Raw genomic sequence first — 21,447 nt, 5'->3', positions numbered from 1 at the left:
CTCCCTATACGCAACAACTTCGCAGGCATGTCGTATACTGCAGCATCTGACTCCGATGCCAGCTCTTTCTTTGAGAGTCTGCGGCAAAGCGGCAGCCAATTGCCCATGCCATCAGCTTTCCCAAGTGCCACAGAGGCCCGAAAAGACCAAGCGGCCTTGTCCTCCGCGATCTTTGCATCCTGGACGGCATTGAAAAAGATCCTAGAGCGTCACGAAGCCACATTGCGCAAAAGATGGCTGAAAAAGACCAGAGAGCAGCGCAAGAAGATTCTGTTGTCCGTCGAGCCGGAATTGTCCCTCGTCCATCGTCCTGACTTTCAAGCGTTCCGGCATTCCAAGCACCCCTCGGACAAGGACCGACAGGCATATCTCCTACCGTCTATGAATGTTGAGGATCTGGTCCAGGGGAAATTGTTCTTACTTTTCGTGAACAGCAGAGGTCGCAACCCTCCGAGCGCTTTTGCCCACGCAGACTTGGATGCCTTTCACCTGGGGCATGTTACTGGAAACATCATGCCTGCCTTTTTAAACGAATACACCATGTATCTAGATGGTGACTCCGCTACGGCCTACGGTCGTATCGTTTCCTGGGATGACGACGACGATGCGTTTGATATGATGTACACCGGAAGGGCAGTGCAACCAGGCGAAGGGTTATTGATTTTGGAGGTGCAGAAGAAAATAATAGGCTTCCTGCTTAGCTGCTGTGAAGCCATTCTTCGCGATATTCCGTCACTGTTTGCGGCCGAATTTCCCGTGCAGCCTGAACCTCCAGCATTGAGCGGCGATCCCACCGAATGGCCAACGCTGGCTGTTTTGCGCGCGGAAGCTCCGTACAGAGTGCCCGCTCATCTAGATTTCGATCAGCTGGTCGCCGTGCTTTCCGCCAGGCGGGCTGCTGCGGAGGACCACATCTGGGCTCTGCGGGAAGACCCGGGGTATTTTTTCGACGTGGTTGGGGATGAGAGCGAACATCGCCTGGAGGTGCTCCCAGATACCAAGGGAAACCCGCACCCGCATCTGCACGACGGCTTGTTCTGGGCTCGTGTCTTTGGTTCTGTGATCACTAACGCTTATGGAGCTCTTATCGCGTTTGATTCTCTTGCTCGACAAGCCACGAAGCTTGCACGGCTGCAGGAAAAATACCGATCGAGGATCTCCCCGGATAAGACGTTACCCGAAGAATATTTGAAGGCATTGTTGCTATTTCGCCATACTCTTAACCAATCTAGTCAAGGGCCTATTTTGAATATCAAGGGTGGCCTAGGTGCCTCCCCACCTTTGCGTTCTGACTGGGTGCGGATGCCCCAGGTTAGTGGTACTACGAAGATGGCAGCAGGTCTTAAAGTGAACCGGCCCAATGATTTTCTAATGTGGGCAGTCCAAGTACTGCTTGATGATGAACAGTTATTCCTCGTCCGTTTGCCAGATCTCATGGATGAACTTGAACAGTTTATACAAAGTAACAAGACAGAAAAGGCACGGCTGTCTGAATGGATTCTCAACGAATTGTCCGACTTGGGTCTTATTGCAGGTGCACTCCACCAAGTTAGCCTCTATCAGCCTTGGGCTGCTTCACTAGATACGCAAGCTGCTGGTGGCTATGAGGAAGGCACTCAAGTTGACTTCATGAAAGAAATGGTTCTTTTAGCAGAGGTCAGTCAAACGATCAATGACACGGATCTGCAAAGGTTGAAGCTGGGAGACCCTCTCGATGGCAAATACACATATCCTTCAGTCAAGCGGCGTACCAAACAACATGTTGAAACCATGCGTAACTCGGAGAAGAACCTCGATAGGTTTTGGGAGACCGTTGATAACTTCTATCGGTCGAGAACAAGGAAGACTCTGAATCAAACCGTCGATAAACTCTTGCGAGCCGATCGAACACTGCAACGTACTCCTGAATGGGTCCCTCCTGTCCAAGAGTCAGAGACATCAGGCAAGGCGATGGGAGAAACCGAATTCACTGACTTTAGTGACCCGTTATCACGTCTATCCATCACCTCTGATACCAAACCAGCGAGCTTAGACGTTAGGAACAAAGTAAAGACAAAGGGCACCCCGGACAATCGCCCGTCTGAACTTTCAACTGGCGAGACCCCTGGGCAAGTCCACAGTGATATTCAACCGAAAATGACGCTTGGAAAACGCGCCTACAAGGTCCTTACAGCGCTTTTCCACGACCCCGGCCGCCATGACCAGCCTGGCGAGATTCTGTGGACAGACTTTCTCCACGCGATGGCATCGACGGGCTTTAGTCTGACCAAACTTCACGGGTCTGTCTGGCAGTTCACTCCAACAACACTGGACGTCGAGAGGAGTATACAGTTCCACGAACCTCACCCACGAAACAAGATATCTTTTACCATGGCGAGGTGTTTTGGTCGGCGACTGAATCGGGCATACGGGTGGCATGGAGGTATGTTTGTGCTGGCGGAATAGGGCCCTGTTAATTTTGTCGCATTGTAAGGTAGAGAACAGACAGAAATGTCAAAATGCAAGAATATATAACTGCTTGTAAAAAGACACAAAAATACTATTAATGGCTCACACGCTTGCCCCTTGCAAAAATTCCACCCTGCAAGACGAAAAAAAAGGAAAGTCGTTACTCTGTACGTACATACAACATTAGCTATATTTACAAAAACGAACAAAATGGCCCCGTTTGCACCAACGGGTATAACTGGTCAATTAACGTAGACCTTCGCGGGACGTTCAATAACCTCACGCCGATATCTCCGAGTTGTGACAGGCTGTTCTGTTTCGACGTAGCATGTGGTCGACCGCGATCGTCGTCTTCGTCGCCGTGGAGGATCCTCATATCTGGTGCGATAGGTGTATGTTTCAGAAGCAGTCGTGGTCGACAGAGCCAATTTGAGGATCCAGTAGAGAAGAAACGAGGCCGCGATGCTGCCTAAGACGATTCCGGCGATGGCACCCCCGCTCAGGCAATCGCAATTAGAGGACGGGGCACTCTGTCGCGCAGCGAGAAAGTGTTCTGGGAGTTTCTAAGCAGGCGAATGAGTAACCTGTCCAATGCAAGCAGTTTTTTGAAACTCAGGGTAAGTGTAAATGTACCATGGTTCTTTGCGAAGCGTTTGTCGTTTGAATCTGGGAGTGCCGTGGGACATCCGGCGGCAGTGGCGCGGGCACGTTAAGCAGTAACTCTAACAGCAACAGGCTTTTCAAGAATGAAGAGTTCTTCGGAGGCTAGAATAGGGCGTGTTTGCCTTTTCGTCGAAAGCGTGAATGGCGGAGGGCGTTGAGACAAGATGTGCAGAACGCAGAGAGAGGCTTGGGAAGTGGCACGGCGGGAAGACATCGCGACCAAGCCCCCTCCCGCCAGAAGGATGCTGGGATCCTGACCATGATGTCAGGGTTCAGGCATTAATTATTGGGCGACGGGCTAGATTAGCTCGAGCCGGCATTTTTGGGCCTGTTCTGAAGGCCTCTGGGTAGGGGAAAGTCAATCCCGCCCTGGCATGCAATGCACTGCAATGTATGTCATCCTGGTGCCTGCAGTGGCTGGTCGGCAGCTCGGCGGCTCAATTGCCTGAGCCTCGTTGCTAGCACCTTGGCGTGCCCGCTGGTTGGCCGCTGCTGACGTCACTCGCAACCAAGCTAAAATAACTGTTTGCTCTGTTTGATTTTTAGGTCATCTGATATCGCTTGCCTGATCAAATGCAGAACGTCGCTGGGAAATACATGGTAGAAAACGTCGACAAAGTTAGAAACGCCTGCTCAAAAAGATCGCTCAATATAAACTGGACGCAACATAAATCGAAGCTGAGAAAATTCAAAGGCCAACGCAGGCAAAGCAACGCTTAGGAGCCGTCCTCTTCGCGATGAATAGGTAACCTGGGAGTCGGCCCGCTTGGAGGCGATCTCAGACCACCAAGAGTCCATGGGCCACCGGATGGGCTATGCTGCCATCCCGTAGCAACACCACGGTTATCCCTCGAAGTATCAGTCTCAGGCGGCGGGTTGGCTGCGCTAATCACCGAGCTACGCCGTCTCATGCGATTTGTGGCTTCACGGTGCTCCTTTTCACGCAAGGCTTCTGAGGGGAGGAGGATAGCACGATCAACACTGTATGGCAAGCCACGGTGTCTACCTCGAATCATCATTGCGATGATCACGAGTTTGGATATGACCTTGAATTGCCCGGAGAATGAGGTGTTGACTTTTGGATAGCCAAGTGAGAGACCAACGGTTCCGTAAGCGGAAACGACTTCAAATAGGATGCCGAATAAAGTGAACGCGGGGTCTTTTTCAATCCGGCTGCCTTCCACAATCGAGATAATGAAAAGGCCCAGGAAAATATACCATATATCAAACCCAAGCTGTCTTCGGAGATGCGAAGCAACATAACTCGGTTCTTTATTTGGGTCTCCATGCTCTTCTTCGGGGTCTGCATTATAATATATCCCTAAACTCTTTTCTTCATACACATTGGTTCTGCGTAGGGAGATTGCAATCGGATAAACCGAAATATACATCATGATCATGTACGAAACCAGCACTGCTGGGTGAAGTTTTGTAATGTCTATAACGGATAATCCAGCCGTTCTTGTTGCCGCTGCTTGGAACAGGCCGTCGACAAATCGTATTCCACCAGGAATAGAAGTCACATCTGGGTCATTAAGCTGCTCGAATTAGCATATTATCAAGCAACAGGTGTTCTGTCAAATTCACTTACATCCAAGATAATAAAAAGTAGCAAATCCAACCCGTTTAGTAAAACCAGTACCCAAAATAGCCACCAGTTCGCTTTGCTAGGAAATAGAAGCGTGAAACAACGCCGTGGATGGTCTAGAAGGAAGTGAAGTTCTTCAGAAATTGCAGTATCTTTGGGAAAGATTTTCCAAAACACCCATATAATAAATCGGAGCATACAGGGAAACCCGGTGTTTCCGATAATGATGAGGAAAGTCAGTAAAAGCACCGGGAATATGGCATCATAGAATGAAAGCAAGGAGTTAGGCGTGAGAGAGAAGCCTTGATCATTGAAAGCAGAGCCAGAAATGAAAACTGCCCACCAGGGTCTCCCGACGCCTGCTTCTCTGGGAAATCTACCCCAGCGTGTGTGCAAGATCCAGGGAACTAAAGAAACGATTCCAAGCATATGAAAAAAGAAGAAATATCCTGCTAAGACCCAGGCAAGAGTCTTGAGTGCCCGATACTCAATTCCACCAAGCTCATCTTTCTGCTGTTCACTGAGATCCACGAACGCGGAGTTTCTTCCCACAGTTGGTTGCCAGCTCAAATAAGGGGCTTCCTTGCTTCCCGATTGGGGCCCGGAGAACAAAAACGATGCCAGTGTACCCTTCCTTGTCTTCCTACGTTGCGCAGCGGTGGGTTCCTCATCTTCATTATCTGCGGCTGTAGGACGAGCTTGAACAGGCGGGAACGTGGTTGCTCGGCGCGGGTGCACAGTATTTGGCTCATCGATTGTAATGTGCTGGCCTGGAGATGGGTAATGATGGAGAGGTGCGGTATCGGTGACTTGCTCGAACGGGGAGGTTTTCCTTCGAGTGAGTGTATCACTCACATCAACTGCTTCAGGCACTCCCCCTCGATCAAATTCACGGGGACTGGGGATCCTAAGCGCCCGACTTTGCCTCCTCTGGTTATTGACGAACGAAGTGGGTTGATCGTCCTCGTCAAGTCGTGATTGCGGTTGGTTATCTGTAGGGATGCAGATCGGGGCCGCTTCAGCCAAAACGGCAGCTTGCCTAACCTCGCTTGGATTTTGGTCTGTGTGCGGATCACCACCGTTTGGCATTGCGGCCTGTTTCTTTTTATTGCTGGACTCAATAGTGTGACCCAATGCCTGGCCTTCGCTGTTTCGTACCACCGTTATCTTCCGACCACGCACTCCCATCTCTGCCCTGTGTATTTCATGCTGGTCGCCGTCGGTAGTCACTGCTCTGGATCTCGTCCGGCTACGTGTTCGCCTGAGCAACTTAGCTTCTCGTACAACATGTTGAAATCGCTTTTCGAATGACCGTAAACGGATAAAAACTACCGACGAGTGTATAACGATTGGATTTGAAATCATCGATCCCAGCCATAGTCCCACTTGCTGGTAGGTGGAGATGAGGTTGAGGTCAATAGTATTTAGGCCACTCTGGGTTGCCGCTCCAACAGAGAGGAATAGCGCGTCAGTATACGACATGTGCCCGCCAGGGTAGAGGTATATTGAACCAATAATGGAGACTCCTATAATGTAAATGTAATGGAAGAAAATGAAGTTCAATTGCAGAGAACGAATCCATGGTACTTTGCTTTTGATGACCCCTAGTGTTTTGGCACTACGCGACGCGAACCGGGAGATAGACGAGGCGGCTCTACTCTGCCAGGCCTTTTGGGGAGGAGATGTTGACATGGCTCTCGAATGGGCGTCGATCAACGGCGGCCGGCTCATATGGCCAGGAGGTGAAGTCAACTGCCAGCGCGAAATCTAACTCCATAAAGGAAAGGGATAGATATTGTCGAATAATACCGCGGGAAAGACAGCCCAATTCAACCTCCTCTTCGGTAACTAGCCGCACCGAAAGGAAGCTGAGGTAGGGGGTCCTAGCATGAGGTGAACGAAAGAATTAGACCGGAGCAAAAGGACCGTAAGCATAATGAGAATTAGGGAGCAGAGAATCCTGTAGAGTTATATGAGCGAGACCAGCGCGGGTGGATTTGGAGAAACTTCTGACAGATAGCCAAGTGGGCATAAGCTCAATGAGTGGTGCCAGTAGGAGCCAAAGCTTGTTTGCCATTGAGAACCGGCCGCGGGCTGCTGGATATAAGGCAGCCCTGTGAGTGGAAGTTGGCTCCAGACTCCAATAACGGAGAGACGGCGTTTTTGTCTTCGCTGGCACGGGGCTGAGGGCGACTGGCTTCCCGGTGGCGATCAGAGTTGCGCCTCGGAAATGGGCCTAGGAAATCTTATTCCCTGAGGTTGATATTGCATTCGATAGTTACCCATCGCAGGGCACGCATCATTGGAGCTGAAGTGCCTTGATGGCTCGAGGATGAGAATGTCCAGGGTCCGATCCTTGCGCGACTGGCGGTCTAACAGGTTAACTAGTTAACTAGTTAGCGAGCATCGTCAGCATTCTTGACGCGTCAACAACGAAGGATCCGGGGCTTGGCTTGTTGGCTGTCGGTCAATTATTCTGAGATGAGAAACGTCGTTCTCGCTGCAAAGTGAACTTGTTTGCGGAAAGGCACAGCCGGCGCAGTTACGTAGTTGTACGTAACGCTGGCTGGCCAGAGAGCGTTGATGAACGCCTGGAAGCATCTGGATCGCCGGGTTACAGCCGACAACCGAGTCTGACCCGGATGCCACTGAGATGTGGAGTGCGTTCGGCCGGCACGCTGCGTGTTGCTTTTGGGTTGACGATCCACGAAACGAACCCGCAGACCTTCACTCAATGGCAGCCCTGTTATCTGCTTCACCATTGCCCAGTTCATAAGCCGAACGAGACAATGGATCTTACCAACCACCCTTGCCCGTGGTGTTCTACTCTCTCTCCTGGAGCGATATATTGTCCCGTTAAGAAACACAGGCCGTATACCCAGTATGCCAGTCACCCCTTCGATCAGCCGCATTAATGGACAGCGGACAGAAACATGGCCAGAGGTCATGGAATATTTGGGGATCGCATAGGCATGGCCTCCTGTCGTGGCCTTCGATTTGCTGCACTGACCAAGCTGGAATATAGCCTTGATGCCCTCGATGCTTTCACTTAAGTTAGAGTCCACCATGAGCTTCTTATGTGATTGACGTTAATCCCGTCATCTAGCCTAAGTATGTATTATCCGTATTTCTGGATAGAAAATCCGATCGTCAATGGTGCCATGTCGGTGACAGGGACTGCATTGAGTATGAGACCTAATACCCCTAAACAGTCGAACTAGTATTGGGACCTTCTAGTCGTCGAACTCGGGTGTGCAAACTCCAGAGATATTGTAGCTTGTGACAGATTCAAACGTTTTCAAAAGTTCCCGCAGCGGTGCTAAAGGTACCCCTTGGGCAAACCGAAGCACTTCCACCACTTTTATTTCGTCTAACAATTGATGAGAACGTAGTCTTTTCAGACTACAATGGACTTTCTTTGCAAGGGAATTTCTCTAAAGCAGCGAGCCTGCCTACTTGATTGGGCATCGAAACAGTGTCGATGTGATATTTGACTCTCTGGGGTTTATAGATCGGGTGAGATTGGGGTAGACAATTTTCATGCTCAGGGAGCCTTCTAGTAGTGGTACTGTGACGGTCTGGTATGAAACCAGATTAGATGTGAATGATAATAATTGGAGTTGTATAAATGTAGGAGACGTGCATATAGTACGTGTAAGGAAAGACATAAAGAAAACACCAGCAAACCATCTTTAACTTGCATAATCTCAAATCATCATGGCATAGAAATGAGACGACTGTACCAAAAACGACTGTGAAAGTACAACACCAAAGACCATCATTAAAGCATGACAAATTATTATAGAGAATATGAGCAGCTAACACCCTGCGCTTCAAGATACAGCCCGCCAAACAATTGGATCTTCATGAACATCAGAATGAAACAGTATGAAGCAGAGGAGAATCGGCCAAATGTCGTACTACTCTCCGAAAAGTGTGGTCCCGAGTTGCTTTCACAAACACACAGGCTTGCCTGATTCCAGCGGCAGTCATTGTTTGAAAATTTATTGGACCTGACTGACAATTTCACTTGCCTTTGACAAGCTCTCGACCATCTGCTGGCACTCCTTCCGACGTCGGATGGTGTATTCACTTTCGCGTAGTAGATCGTCAAGCTCCTCTGTCTTATACATGTTCCCTAGAAGTTCCCGCTGCATCTCATCCTTTGTAAACCTGCAATATGGGTTAGCAAATCTACCCGAAAAGATATAATCTGAGACATACTGCACAAGGTTAAGCATAATTGCTTTGGGAACCATATCAATCATGGTCCGCTTCACAATATTGTAGTAAGAGCTAATGAGGAGTTCTGTGAAAAGATTAGACTTCCCTGAAAAATAAGAGCACACTCGCAAAACACATACTAATAACTTCAACTTCAGCATTCTCCTTTTCGGATAGAGCGCCAGAGGCTTTAAGCGTTGGTGGTGGCGGTTCCATCGCGGCCATCTTCTTCTTGTTCTTGGAGGCGAAGAAGCTCCCGAAAAAGCCAGAATTACCGTCAGACATGTCAAGGGACGGGCTTGCAGAGCGTGGCGGCTGCTGAGAAATAGGAAGCGGCTTTCCCGTTTTCGGATCAACTTGGGTGGGCTTGCTCGAATTTTGTCGTTCTTGAACAATGGCCATAGCCTAGAATATAGCATTAGAGATGCATGGGTCCAGACTCTAGTGATTCCACTATCTTACCCTGTGTCCAGATAAAAAGTCGGGGTGTCCTGTATTGACATAGCACGATTCCATCGACACGAGGTCTCTCACAAGCTTGTTGGTGGGCTCCATGGCCTTCTTGAAGTAAGCTATCACAACGTTATGGAACTTTTCCTTAAGCTGGGGATATCTACGGAAGGGCTGCTTGTTCAACAATTGACCTAAAATCCGCACCAGTTCGTCATAAACGAGGGAGACACATTTTAAGCTAGGTTCCTCAAGTCTTCGGATTTGTTGTTTCACAATCAGCTCAAAAGCAGTAGTTCCGACAAACAGAGCAGGAGATGAACCAGACGAGTTGTAAAGGATGATGCGAATATCAATATCCTTTACTTGGTCGAATGGATCCACTGCCTTGACACCGTTGGAATAGAGCTCGTGGAAAACAAAGCTGATACGAGCACCACCGGATAGCTCGATGCTCGAGAGCTCCTGGTTATTACCCTCCAAGACGGTCCGGTACTCGTTAGAAAATTCCGTAATGATATTGAGGACGATATTTGCACTATTTCCTAGAATCGAGTCTCCGAGTTGGCCCAACTCTGAAGTATATTTTTGTAGTGAAGAAGCAATTCGGGCCTTGATATCTGGGAGGGTTTGTTTGATATGCATCATCAAAATCTACAGAGTTATGTATTAATTAGTGTCTGCGAAAACACCGATGGAATGCTTAGATTTCTTACCAAATTCAACTTTCTCGCCAAATACGGAGTACCACAGTACGAAGACTTGCTGCGATACGCCTTGTGGTTGTCAAAGAAGTTCTTTTCATGCTCCAGAGCATATGATATTGGCCGCTTATTTTCGATATCACGCTGACCTCTGTTCACCACTGGGACGTAGCCAAGTCGGAGCGGAATAATTCTGCCAGCAAGGATGTCCACCACATCCGTTCCTGCATCCATCAGGTCAACTTTGGTGAGAACACCAATTGTCCGTTGGCCTTCCGGATCGACTTCACGAGCCAATTTTAAACCGTCGGAGTTGGCGAGATCCTGGTTAGCGGCTGTGACAGCAAGAATGATCGCATTTGGCTTGCTGATATGTTTTAACACCATATCTCTTATTTGTTTCTCGATATCCTTCGGCTGGTCCCCAACAGGCACTTTGGTAAGGCCAGGCAAGTCAACCAAGGTCAGCGTCAAGACGTTTGGTGAGTAAATTCGTAGATTGATCGGCTGAGGAGAGATGCCAGCATTCCGTCCAGTTTTTGCCTCGGTCTCTCTCACGATTTCCTCTCGAATTTTATTGAAGTCGTAGAACTTCTGGCCGGGAATATGTAGGAATTCGCCATATTCGTCAAGATTCGACTCCTTATCAGTAGTTTCGAGTTGCTTCTCTTCTTCCTTGACACCGTTCGCTTGTGTCTTTACGAGAGCAGGCCTGTTGATCAACTGCAGCACCAGTGGTCGTCGAGTGACAATGCCAGAACCTCTAGGGAGACTATATTCCAATCAAGTGTCAGCTCTCGCCGAAGGAGTTAAAAGCGCATGCCACATCTTACAAGTCTCTTCCAACGATATTTTCTAAAACTGAACTCTTTCCACTCGACTGCGAGCCCACGACAACGATCTGTGGTAAATCTATGGGGTTTTGGACCTTAGGGAGCACCCATTGTCAGCAAACGATAGCCCTGCGGTAACGGCGACGCAATACATACTCCAACTGTCGTGAATACATCCTGAAGCTTATTCACGAGCGAGATGAGCGAGGGATCGTTGACGTTTATGCTATGAAGCTCTAACCGTTAGCTATTCGACGATTTCCAGGCAGTAGTGCGGGTGCCTAAAGGGACACGACTTACGAATAGCCAGTCGGTGTCGCCATGTCGGGCGAGCAGCGTGAAAATACAGAGAGGCAATGTTAAACAGGGCAGGTAAAACTTTTAAGATGGGCAGAATTGAGAAACGAGGCCCCTGCAGGCTGAAGGAACTGTGCTGATCGAGGCCACAAACTGCTAGTTTGTTGCTTTGGGGGGAATCGACTGCCACTCGCAATATTAAAGTTCACGTGCAGCAGTGGGCACTAACTAGTTAGGAGAAACGATCCAGGCACAGCGCAAGACAGGGGTGATGTGCTTGCACTGTTTAAAAAGAACAAGCATCCAGATGTACGGGGAAAACGGTGAATGGCGGTCTATATATCTGCCCTTTGTTGCTGACTGAGAAGCAATGATGAGAATGTGGCTGCCTTGAGACGACGCGCCTGATCGCATGTAATAGTTACCAAGCAGCCTCTATACTATCGACAAATGGACTGAGAAAAAACAAATACTGAAAAGCATTACTATGCTACAAAACTAAGTACGTCAAGCCCCAAAATCTACTCATCAGAAACAGATGCGAACTTCTCGGACATATCTTGAAGAATTTTCTCGTACTAGTAGCTGTAAGCAGGGGTTCATGGGGAGAAATGAAAGGGGCCGGGCCTCATACCTTCTTTGTGACTTCGTCTTCGTTATCGGGGACTTCGAATTTCATGTTTCGGAGAGCAGTTTGAATGTCGCTCGTTGACTCCCTTACCTTGGCCCAGCTCTGGCCTTGAGCGATAGCCCTTTGGCTTTCTTCGTAGTATTGCACAAATGCCTTCATCATGTACTCTGTCTTCCACAGCGGGCAGAACTGGTCGTAGTCACTATAACCATTTTGCTGCAGGAAGTCGTCTTTGAGAAGCGCGGCAACATCCAAAGTAATCTTGTCAGGATCTCCGAGAGCGGATTTACCGACAAGTTGGACTACTTGATCCAGATCTTCGGAGTTACTCAACAACTCCTTAATTTTGTCTCTCAGGCGAGGAAACTCAGGGTGCTCCTTTGCGTAATATCTGTCAAGAATGGCAGTGTATTTACTGTAGGAAATAGATGTGTTGATAGACGGGAAGTGCTTTCGCTGTGCAAGTTTCTTGTCAAGACCCCAGAAGACTTGTACAATACCGAGAGTACTGGATGTGACGGGATCTGCGAAATCACCACCGGGCGGGCTGACCGCACCGACGATGCTGACGCTTCCCTTCCTCTCAGGGCTACCCAGAGCCAGACTCTGTCCAGCACGCTCGTAAAATGAGGCAAGTTTCGCTCCGAGATATGCAGGAAAACCTTGGTCTGCCGGCATTTCACCCAAACGACCAGAAATCTCACGCAGGGCCTCAGCCCAGCGCGAACTGGAGTCAGCCATCATAGCGACATGCTTACCCTGGTCACGGAAATATTCTGCAACGGTGATACCCGTATAAATGGAAGCCTCTCGAGCAGCCACAGGCATGTTTGATGTATTGGCAATCAGACAAGTACGCTTCATAATAGGCTCTTTGCGGCCGTCGATAGTAATGGTGAGCTGACGGGGAGGTCAACGACAGAAACCCTAGGGACTGAATGGGAAAACTTACCTCTGGGAAATCCATCAAGACTTCAGCCATCTCGTTTCCTCGCTCACCGCAACCGACATAAACAATTATGTCACTGTTGGAGAACTTCGAGACACTCTGACTGATAACAGTCTTGCCGCACCCGAACGCACCAGGAATACAAACAGTTCCACCTTGAACGCTTGGGAACAAAGCATCCAGCACTCGCTGACCTACAATGAACGGGGACTCCGAAGCAAGTTTCTCATTAACAGGACGGGGGACTCGAACAGGCCAAACGTGCATCATGCTGTGCTCCGTCTTCTTTCCTTGAAATTCAATCTCCAGAAGCTTCTCATCAACAGTGTAGCTGCCTGCTTCCGCGATACGCGTAATGGTACCACGAGCTCGTGGTGGGAGAAGGATCTTGTGGTCGTGAAGCAAGCTGTTTTCGAAGACTGTTCCCCAGACATCTCCACCTGTAATATGGTCGCCAACTTTGAATTCGCCTGGTTTGAAGTCCCACTTTTTCTTCCGATCTAGAGCGGGTAGAGAGATACCACGAGGAATATAAATACTATCCGAATCGTCAGAAATAGCCTTTAGGGGTCGCTGGATGCCGTCGTAGATGGTTTCCATCAAACCAGGTCCCAATTCGACGGACAGAGGTTTCCCGGTTCGAACAACCGGGTCACCAACGGTGACACCAGCTACAATAGAAATGGGTTAGTGAAAAGTTGGCGAAAAATACGCCCTGAAAGCCACGATAGGCGGTGGAGAGTTAGTTCATACCCGTCTCTTCATAAACCTGGATTGTAGCTCGGTCTCCTTCGATGCGAATAACTTCTCCGACAATCAGGTCATACCCGACTCTGCACTATACCAGCGATATTATAAGTATGGCAAACGGTGGCGGAGCAAGACTGCAAACTTACCATCTCGTACATAGCACAGCCGATCATGTTCTCAGCAACGATAACAGGACCCGACACGGAGAAGACGGCGCCATCGGGAGCTCCATCGACGCCGTCGCGGGCTTTACTCGAATCCTTAGAAGGCATTTTAGGCGGCGTTGGCAATTGAGCCGCGGGAACAGATGTCGTTTGCGGAGGAAGCGTGTGGTTGGAGGTGGGCGGGTGACGACCGGCAGCAGCACCAGGCAGACGGGTGTCGCTCACTGCGGGATAAGCTTCACTGGCGGGCGCAACACTGCGCTTACTGCTCTCCCTGACCAGGTCCAAAATGGAGGATCGACTTTTGAGAGACGGTCGGCCTAGACCAAGCATGCGATTTTCCACACGGGCATCTCAGAACCCCGATGCAGCGCTTCGTCGTTGGGGGATGAGGTGTGCGGCCTTGCCAGCCCGCCTCAGCCATACCGCCTGCCAAGCGCCGCGACAGCCATAAGAGTCAATGCCAGCCAACCGCTGCGATGTCTACGAGAAGGCGGAGGGCTACGAGGATAGAATCTGGGTGAGTGCCAACGAACGCCCTTGCAACATGGACAGGAGTCATTCGTGGTCTAGGTATATTTGTGCAGGGCTTCTAGTTTCACTATAGAAAACTTGCAGAGCTATGGAGAATGACTACGCGCTTGTTGGCATCATGCCACACTGCCCCAGAACGTGTTTCAAGAGAAAAGTGTACGACCCGATTTCTTCGCCAAATCGTCGGAAACAAGCCGACTGAAGTTGATGAAAAAAGAGGGTTCGCGTCGATCGGTGGTAGTGTAAGACCGATGACACGGTGCGAAAAGACATGCGCAAGCACAGAGGTCTTTCTGCGAATTCCAAAAATGAGATTAATCAATGTTGTATTCCTTAGAATACTTTCAGAGATTAAACTGAAAAGAACAGATACTACACTTGATCTAAGCCATAATGGCAAAGAGAGCTGGAGAAGAAAAGAAAAAAAGTCCAAAATGGGGCGGGGAGGACATAGTATTTATACACATGGGCGGTGAGGTCGGGTGGCAGAAAAAATAGCCGAATGTTCACTGCCATCGCTGATTGGCTGGGGCCACTTCGGCCGTCGGATTATTCCGAAGCAGCAAATTTCGCCGACGCTTACCCGATTTGATTGTGATCGGCCTTGTGACGATTGAGTGGCCCGCCTCCCTCATTTCTCCACGGGCGAAGAGTCATCGTTGCTGAACAGGCGGTCGAGTGGAGACGCGGTGGCCTCGGACGAAGGACCAGTCACAGGCATGATGATGAAGAACCAGGGCCGTGGTATCACGCCGTTTGGCTAGTCAACTGTGTACGGAGTACTCCGTACCGTCTTCCCGATAGGCGTTTCTGGCTGGTGATAATAATATGGCCGGCTTATCAGCAGCCAGCACGCCATCCACCGACCTCGTCTGACTGGCTGCCCCACGTCCAGTATCGGGCCAGGGACACGTCCAGCCAACAGTCGTGGAGAGCGCTTTGTAGAGCAGCACAGACTGCATTGCTACACTCTCTGGCTGTTGGGCAGAGATGCTGCAGAGACAGAAACGAATCGATACGTCGTCGCCCGCAACTGAACCCTGGTGCATGTGCAGCGCCCCGACCAATCAATTGGTGGGCCGCCAGGTGACTAACTGGCGTGACGTGACGATACGGCGGTTTTCGTCTGAACCGTCATCGCCGGCTCTCACGAGAGAGTGGCGGAGAGAAGGTTGGAGAGCCGTCGAGTTCGGCCTGTGCGGCCAGATTGTGGCAGCCTGGCCGTATCGTAGCCAGTTACTGGCCTGAGGATGCTGTGGTGGTAGTCACACACACCTTGGAACCCTTACATACAGCAAGGTACTCTGGCCCAGCCCCGGTTGTTAGGGACACTCCGCGTCGGATGGCCAGCAGCACGAGCTGCAGCGACAGGCACCATTGCAGGCCGGTGCTGGATGCCAGTGACAGGCCCAGCACGAGAGCTGTCTCTGCCCAGCCGCGGAGACGGTAGCGGGCCTGCGTGGGTAAAATACATACATCCATACGTAGATACGCTGGTCACTCCCTGCCAGCACAGAGCGTACAGTACATCCATCCATACAGACAGACTTCCGTCCACCTACGGCTCGCCTTCCAACCTCGAAGCTCTCTCCCGCACCACCAGCAACTTCTCTCTCTCTCTCCAACCCGCCGCTGGCATTCACCACCCGCCTTGTATAGCTTGTCCCCTTCACTGCGGCCATCTTGCCCTGTCCCCTATCCCTGCTGCCGCTCCCTCCACCAGTTATTGCGCTGTCGTCATTTCCAAGACCCACTTCTCGCTCTCTGCTGCGACCGCTCACTCTTCGCTCCCTCAAGTATTGACCTCGTTGACCTGCTCAGACGTGGCCGAAGCTCCTTGAGCCGCTGATCCTGTATCCTGCTGTTGCGGGCACCTTCTCGTCCCCCACCCGTACAGGCCTATTCAGCTGGTTCTCTGGAGAACCAGACTGAAGGGCTGCTTGATTACTTCGACCTGGCAGACGAAGCTTCCTCCAACCAACCTGCCTCTGCTGGATCCGGCCGTTCGAACCCTCGCTCAAACCCCCAGTCAGTGTAGGTTCTTTGCCAGGCGACCATACGCTTCTGTCTAACTCTTAAACCAGCTCTGCCGTTGGTCTCTCAAGCTCTACGAACCCTCCCTCTCCTCTCCAACACACCGCAGAAGACCTTCTGAACCTTCTTCGCCCGAGCTCTGAATCAACCGCTACTCGCATTAACCGTCTTCGACGTCGCCGGGAACCTTCTGCGGAGAGACCAGATCCTCCTGACAGCTTGCCCAGAAGTAACGGTTCCGGATACAGCGGAGGTAGTCATCACGCCTCTCAAGACTCCCTCTTATACCAAACATCACATTCGCTAGAGAACGAGAGGCCTCTTACTAAACGGAGGCGCCTGGCCGACAATATGAAGCCGGACGGAGCAGCATCGACGTCAAACACCAACGGTTACTCGCCAATAACGAACGGGGCCACGAGCGCCTCAAAAAAGGCCGCCATGTCAAATATCCTCAACGGCCGGTCTCCACACTCGCCAGCACAATTCCAGACGAATGGTACGTCTGATCCATCCTCGTCACCCACATACTACGGCCATAGTAGAGAAGAGGTTACGAGAATATTGATTCAAAGTTTATATGATCTGGGGTATCCTGATGCGGCCACCACTCTGTGTCGTGAGAGTAAATACGAACTGGAGAGTGGCGCAGTGGCTGCGTTTCGGTCATGTGTAGTGGATGGAGAATGGGCTGAGGCAGAGCGAATTCTCTTAGAGTCGTTGTATGAAGACGAAAAGAGCATGGCAAATGGAAAACAGCGATCAGGAAATCACGGCTTGGTTTTAGCTAAGGATGCGGACAAGAATGAAATGCTGTTTTGCTTGAGGCAACAGAGGTTTCTTGAGCTACTTGACCGGCGGGATCTCGCAACTGCACTCATGGTTTTACGGAACGAGCTTACCCCTCTGAACCACGATATCTCTAGACTCCATGCACTTTCAAGGTGATTCTCCATAACAACCCTACCGATTCATTCTCTAACGGAGTTTAGTTTATTGATGTGTCCGCCTGAAGACCTTCGTGCGCAGGCAGGACTTGAAGCGTCGGTGATTAGCTCTAGACAGAAGCTACTTGACGTGCTTTCAAGTATGCCTTGCTTTTCTTTTTGCGGTGTTTTCCTGCAGTCGAGATAGCAACAAACTAACCTTGGAGCCTAGAATCCATTTCTCCTTCGGTTATGATTCCCCAGCATCGCCTAGCAGCTTTACTCGATCAGGTTAAACAAGGCCAGATCAATCGTTGTTTATACCACAATACTGCAGAAACGCCTTCACTCTATTCCGATCATATGTGTGACCGTGCTCAATTTCCTAGAGAAGCCGTAACAGAGCTCAGTCACCACACTGATGAAGTGTGGTATTTGGAGTTTTCCCATGATGGTACAAAGTTAGCTACCGCCAGTCGCGATCGATCTGTGATCATTTACGACGCAAAAACTTTCAATCTTCTACATAGATTGGAAGACCACACTGGCCCCGTCGCCTTCACGACTTGGAGCCCGGACGATACCAAATTGATCAGTTGCTGTCAGGACTATAGAGCCCGGTTATGGGACGCGGATGTGGGTATTCCTGTTGCCCGTCATGGCTAGTATGATGCTAATTATTTCTATTCTAGACGGGTCGGTGTATTCTTACTATCAATCATCACCATGAACCTGTTACCTCTGCTGCGTGGGCTCCCGATGGCGAAACCTTTGTCACCTGTTCTCTTGACCAGCAATCCCAGTTATGTCTCTGGGATACTCAAGGAACTGCACTTTATACCTGGCCTGGCTCCTCGCGAATTAGAGACTGCGCCATCTCCCCGGATGGGAAGCGACTGATTGCCATCTCGATAGAGAGGAGGATTCACGTATACAACTTTCAAACTCGGGAAGAAGAGTATAGTATTCTTCTGAAGCTTGATCTTACGTGTATCAATATTACTCGAGACTCCAGGTACATGCTGGTCAACATGTCTGAAGGTGAAATTCAACTTCTCGACATCGAAACCACAGATGTGGTTCGCCAATATTCGGGCCAAAAACAAGCCAAGTTCATCATCCGGGGCAGCTTTGGCGGTGCCGCAGAAAATTTCATTGTGAGTGGGAGTGAAGGTCAGTAGGAATATTTCCAACCCGTTTTATTGTGAGTCCTAACCTGGCATAGATTCGAAAATCTATATCTGGCATAAGGAAAACAGCACTCTGGTTGAGACTCTTGAGGGTCATTCATCCGGCTGTGTTAATGCGGTGGCATGGAACCCTAAGGACTCTGGAATGTTTGCGTCGGCTGGTGATGACAGAAAAGTCAAAATGTAAGCCATGTTTCCTGTGCTTCTCGCCAAAGATATACTAATAAATATTAAATCCAGATGGACAACCAGCTTTCCTAGTCATAGCAAGTCACACAGTTCCAGTAACGGCACTATACGTCCTAGTTCCCTAGGATACTATATCAATCGCTCTTCCATTATGCATTAAGCAAACTTGACCAGGGCTTAGAGTTATCCCATATGCCGGAGTCCCTGGACAATATTACGGAGTACCTTGCTTATCTTTTTAACTCATTTGTTTTCCTAAACTTCTCATACAATCATTGGCGCCCATGGCCTCGGTTTAGGCGCTCATCGCCGCACATATCACACATTGATATATGGAGTTTGTCTACACCATTCGAAATGAAAGCATTAAGAAAGGGGGGGCTCGTTTGGCTTCTTGTTGAAATTCCTCTTGACGATCTCCCTTTGGATACTTTTGTTCATGCCTTTCCTTTCGTCCCACATTTTATTTCCTCCCTAGGGGTTCATTAACCAAACTATGTTTTCTGGGTCGGCATGGGGTACGAGGTTGAAGTTTCTAGACATCGGATGGCTTTGATTTTTTTTCCTGGGATATAGTTTTATCATTGCTATCCTCGAGAGCGCTCCTTTATTTTGGTGCTTGTGTATTTTTTTTATATACCTCTTAACTTGCTGCAAAGGGTATTTATTACCGGCTTTTCAGGCTTTCGCCAATTTTCTTTTCGACTACTTGGAAGGACATCAGAGATTGTTGCGAATGTAAATAGCAAACGACCTAGGTTGATGATATGAAGTTAATCCACAGAGACTAAAGCTGGCCGCCCTCTGTAGGAATGTACTAAGTTATGGCGAAAGGGAAACGATCATGAAAGGGTCATTCATTTTGATTCCTCTAAAAAAGCTAGTTGAAATGACAGTATATTGGAAGTGATTTTACCTTATCCACTCAGATTCAGCGCAGAATGAAGAGGAAGATACGCAAGAAGTACTCAAAATAAGCCCGTGCTGTACAACTAGGAAGCCTAAAATACCCATCGACTTCAAGTCCTAGCAGTCTTCATTGTTGCGCGGCTGGATAATGGAAAAGTAAAAGACATTCCTATATTTTTGACCAGTGGAAAAAAGTTAGCTGAGACAATATCAGATCTAGATGAAAAAAGTAAAGCAAATACGTACTTATTGCCGGGTACACCCTGTTCCTCCACAATTAATATTTGCCTTCGTCTTGCTCCGTTTTTTCTGTGCCCAGATATACTCTTGATGGACCTGGATCGACGGAACAGATATTAGAGATACGTGCAGTCAAACGACGCTACAGTTGATAGAAAACCATTGATCTAATGGGTGGTCGTGTCGAGTATCGGTTTGGTTTCGTTTTCGAGACTAAACAATGGGACATTTACGAGAGAAGATCGGCGACTATAGGGTAGGTTAGGGTTAAGGGATAAATATTCAATGAGAGGATGGGCCATCAACAGAAGCTTACCGTTCATGGGCATTTCATCAATTTGAGTAGAATAATAGAGTTCGATATCTCTAAGGATCCTGACATCCTCACTTGTGACGAAGTTGATCGCCACACCCTTGCGGCCGAATCTACCGCTTCGGCCGATTCTGTGGATATAGTTCTCACGATTGCTTGGGAGATCGTAGTTGATAACCAGAGACACCTGCTGTACATCAATTCCACGTGCCCAAACATCTGTAGAAATGAGAACGCGCGAATTTCCTTGTCTGAAATCCTGCATGATACTGTCTCGTTCTTTCTGGGGCATTTCTCCATGCATGCTGGATACTGTGAAATTGGCTTCTCGCATTTTATCAGTCAGCCAGTCGACCTTACGTCTGGTGTTGCAGAAGATGACTGCCTGGGTAATGGTAAGAGTATCGTATAGATCACAAAGGGTGTCGAATTTCCATTCTTCCTTCTCCACTGCGATGAAGTATTGTTTTAAACCCTCCAAGGTCAACTCGTCACGCTTCACCAGGATGCGAACTGGATCTGTCATGAATTTGGTTGTCATCGACAAAACATCGTAAGGCAGAGTGGCGGACAAAACAACCACTTGCGTCGCCGGGGGAAGGTATCGGTAGACGTCGTAGATTTGCTCCCGGAAACCTCGCGCCAATAAATCATCAGCCTCGTCGAGAACAAGCATTTTAATGTGCCGCGTGCGAAGGTGGCGGCGCCGGATCATGTCTGCAACGCGCCCTGGCGTTCCGGAAACGACGTGTTGCCCGTGGTCAAGCTTTCTGATATCGTCGCCAACGTTTGTGCCTCCAATACACGCGTGGCATTGTACGTTCATGTAGTCCCCAACAGCCATGATGACATTTTGTATCTGTGTTGCGAGTTCACGGGTCGGAGAGAGAACCAATGCTACCGGGCGCGTACGCGGTTAGCAAAAAGAGCGAATAGATGCTGAGCAGACTACAAACCCTGGGTTTCACGAAGCGCAGTATCGATAACTTGTAGAATACTGATCGCGAATGTTGCTGTTTTACCAGTACCTGATTGCGCCTGCGCTATAGTATCGCGGCCTTTGCAGATCTGAACAATGGCACGAGACTGGATAGCTGATGGCGATTCGAATCCGTATGCGTAAATTCCTCTTAGGAGATTCTCTTTCAAGTGCATATCATCGAAGGTCGGAGCGACCGTGACCTCTTTTGAGGTTGTGAACTCGATCCTCTCTGGCCCTTTGGTCAGCTCATAATGCCAATATGTCGCGGGATTGGGGCGTACCATCTGTAGTTTTGTCGAAAGTGTCTGCCATTTTAAACGTGCCCCCAAATAGAAAGATGAATGTAATACAGGGAAAACGGCTAAGTCAATGCTAGGATGGGCGGCGAGCCTCTCTTACTTCTTGTGCACATCGAAGAATTTGAAGCTT

The 21,447-nt window shown here is 49.3% G+C and overlaps 6 protein-coding genes across 6 annotated transcripts; 2 read left to right on the top strand and 4 right to left on the bottom strand.

Moving 5' to 3' along the window:
• Positions 1 to 27: 27 nt before the first annotated feature.
• Positions 28 to 2,445, top strand: LOZ57_000814 (uncharacterized protein; the record flags this gene model as incomplete). The annotated part of the gene is made up of 1 exon (XM_049249911.1): positions 28 to 2,445. One exon carries the CDS (start codon positions 28 to 30, stop codon positions 2,443 to 2,445), a length of 2,418 nt encoding a protein of 805 aa, XP_049111071.1.
• Positions 2,446 to 3,827: 1,382 nt separating this feature from the next.
• Positions 3,828 to 6,391, bottom strand: TRK1 (low affinity potassium transporter; the record flags this gene model as incomplete). Its single annotated transcript, XM_049249910.1, has 2 exons — positions 3,828 to 4,649; positions 4,703 to 6,391. The coding sequence occupies 2 exons, from the start codon at positions 6,389 to 6,391 to the stop codon at positions 3,828 to 3,830; spliced, it is 2,511 nt and encodes an 836-aa protein (XP_049111070.1).
• Positions 6,392 to 8,703: 2,312 nt separating this feature from the next.
• On the bottom strand, positions 8,704 to 11,233 carry VPS1 (vacuolar protein sorting-associated protein 1; the record flags this gene model as incomplete). Its single annotated transcript, XM_049249909.1, has 8 exons — positions 8,704 to 8,872; positions 8,924 to 9,008; positions 9,064 to 9,328; positions 9,386 to 10,027; positions 10,090 to 10,849; positions 10,911 to 11,005; positions 11,067 to 11,136; positions 11,211 to 11,233. The coding sequence occupies 8 exons, from the start codon at positions 11,231 to 11,233 to the stop codon at positions 8,704 to 8,706; spliced, it is 2,109 nt and encodes a 702-aa protein (XP_049111069.1).
• A 495-nt stretch (positions 11,234 to 11,728) lies between these two features.
• VMA1 (H(+)-transporting V1 sector ATPase subunit A) lies at positions 11,729 to 13,809 on the bottom strand (the record flags this gene model as incomplete). Its single annotated transcript, XM_049249908.1, has 5 exons — positions 11,729 to 11,785; positions 11,842 to 12,738; positions 12,791 to 13,458; positions 13,541 to 13,625; positions 13,684 to 13,809. 5 exons carry the CDS (start codon positions 13,807 to 13,809, stop codon positions 11,729 to 11,731), a joined length of 1,833 nt encoding a protein of 610 aa, XP_049111068.1.
• A 352-nt stretch (positions 13,810 to 14,161) lies between these two features.
• Positions 14,162 to 18,572, top strand: LOZ57_000810 (uncharacterized protein; the record flags this gene model as incomplete). Its single annotated transcript, XM_049249907.1, has 7 exons — positions 14,162 to 14,221; positions 16,133 to 16,263; positions 16,320 to 17,213; positions 17,262 to 17,356; positions 17,428 to 17,831; positions 17,888 to 18,368; positions 18,421 to 18,572. The coding sequence occupies 7 exons, from the start codon at positions 14,162 to 14,164 to the stop codon at positions 18,570 to 18,572; spliced, it is 2,217 nt and encodes a 738-aa protein (XP_049111067.1).
• Positions 18,573 to 19,952: 1,380 nt separating this feature from the next.
• On the bottom strand, positions 19,953 to 21,330 carry FAL1 (RNA helicase; the record flags this gene model as incomplete). Its single annotated transcript, XM_049249906.1, has 4 exons — positions 19,953 to 19,972; positions 20,040 to 20,933; positions 20,993 to 21,247; positions 21,300 to 21,330. The coding sequence occupies 4 exons, from the start codon at positions 21,328 to 21,330 to the stop codon at positions 19,953 to 19,955; spliced, it is 1,200 nt and encodes a 399-aa protein (XP_049111066.1).
• Between the last annotated feature and the right edge of the window lie 117 nt (positions 21,331 to 21,447).

This window comes from Ophidiomyces ophidiicola, assembly GCF_022830035.1.
Source record: "Ophidiomyces ophidiicola strain CBS 122913 chromosome Unknown scaffold_2, whole genome shotgun sequence".
Classification (NCBI taxonomy): Eukaryota; Fungi; Ascomycota; class Eurotiomycetes; order Onygenales; family Onygenaceae; genus Ophidiomyces; species Ophidiomyces ophidiicola.
Note: the sequence above shows the minus strand (reverse complement) of the source record. Positions and strands in the feature narration are given on the sequence as shown.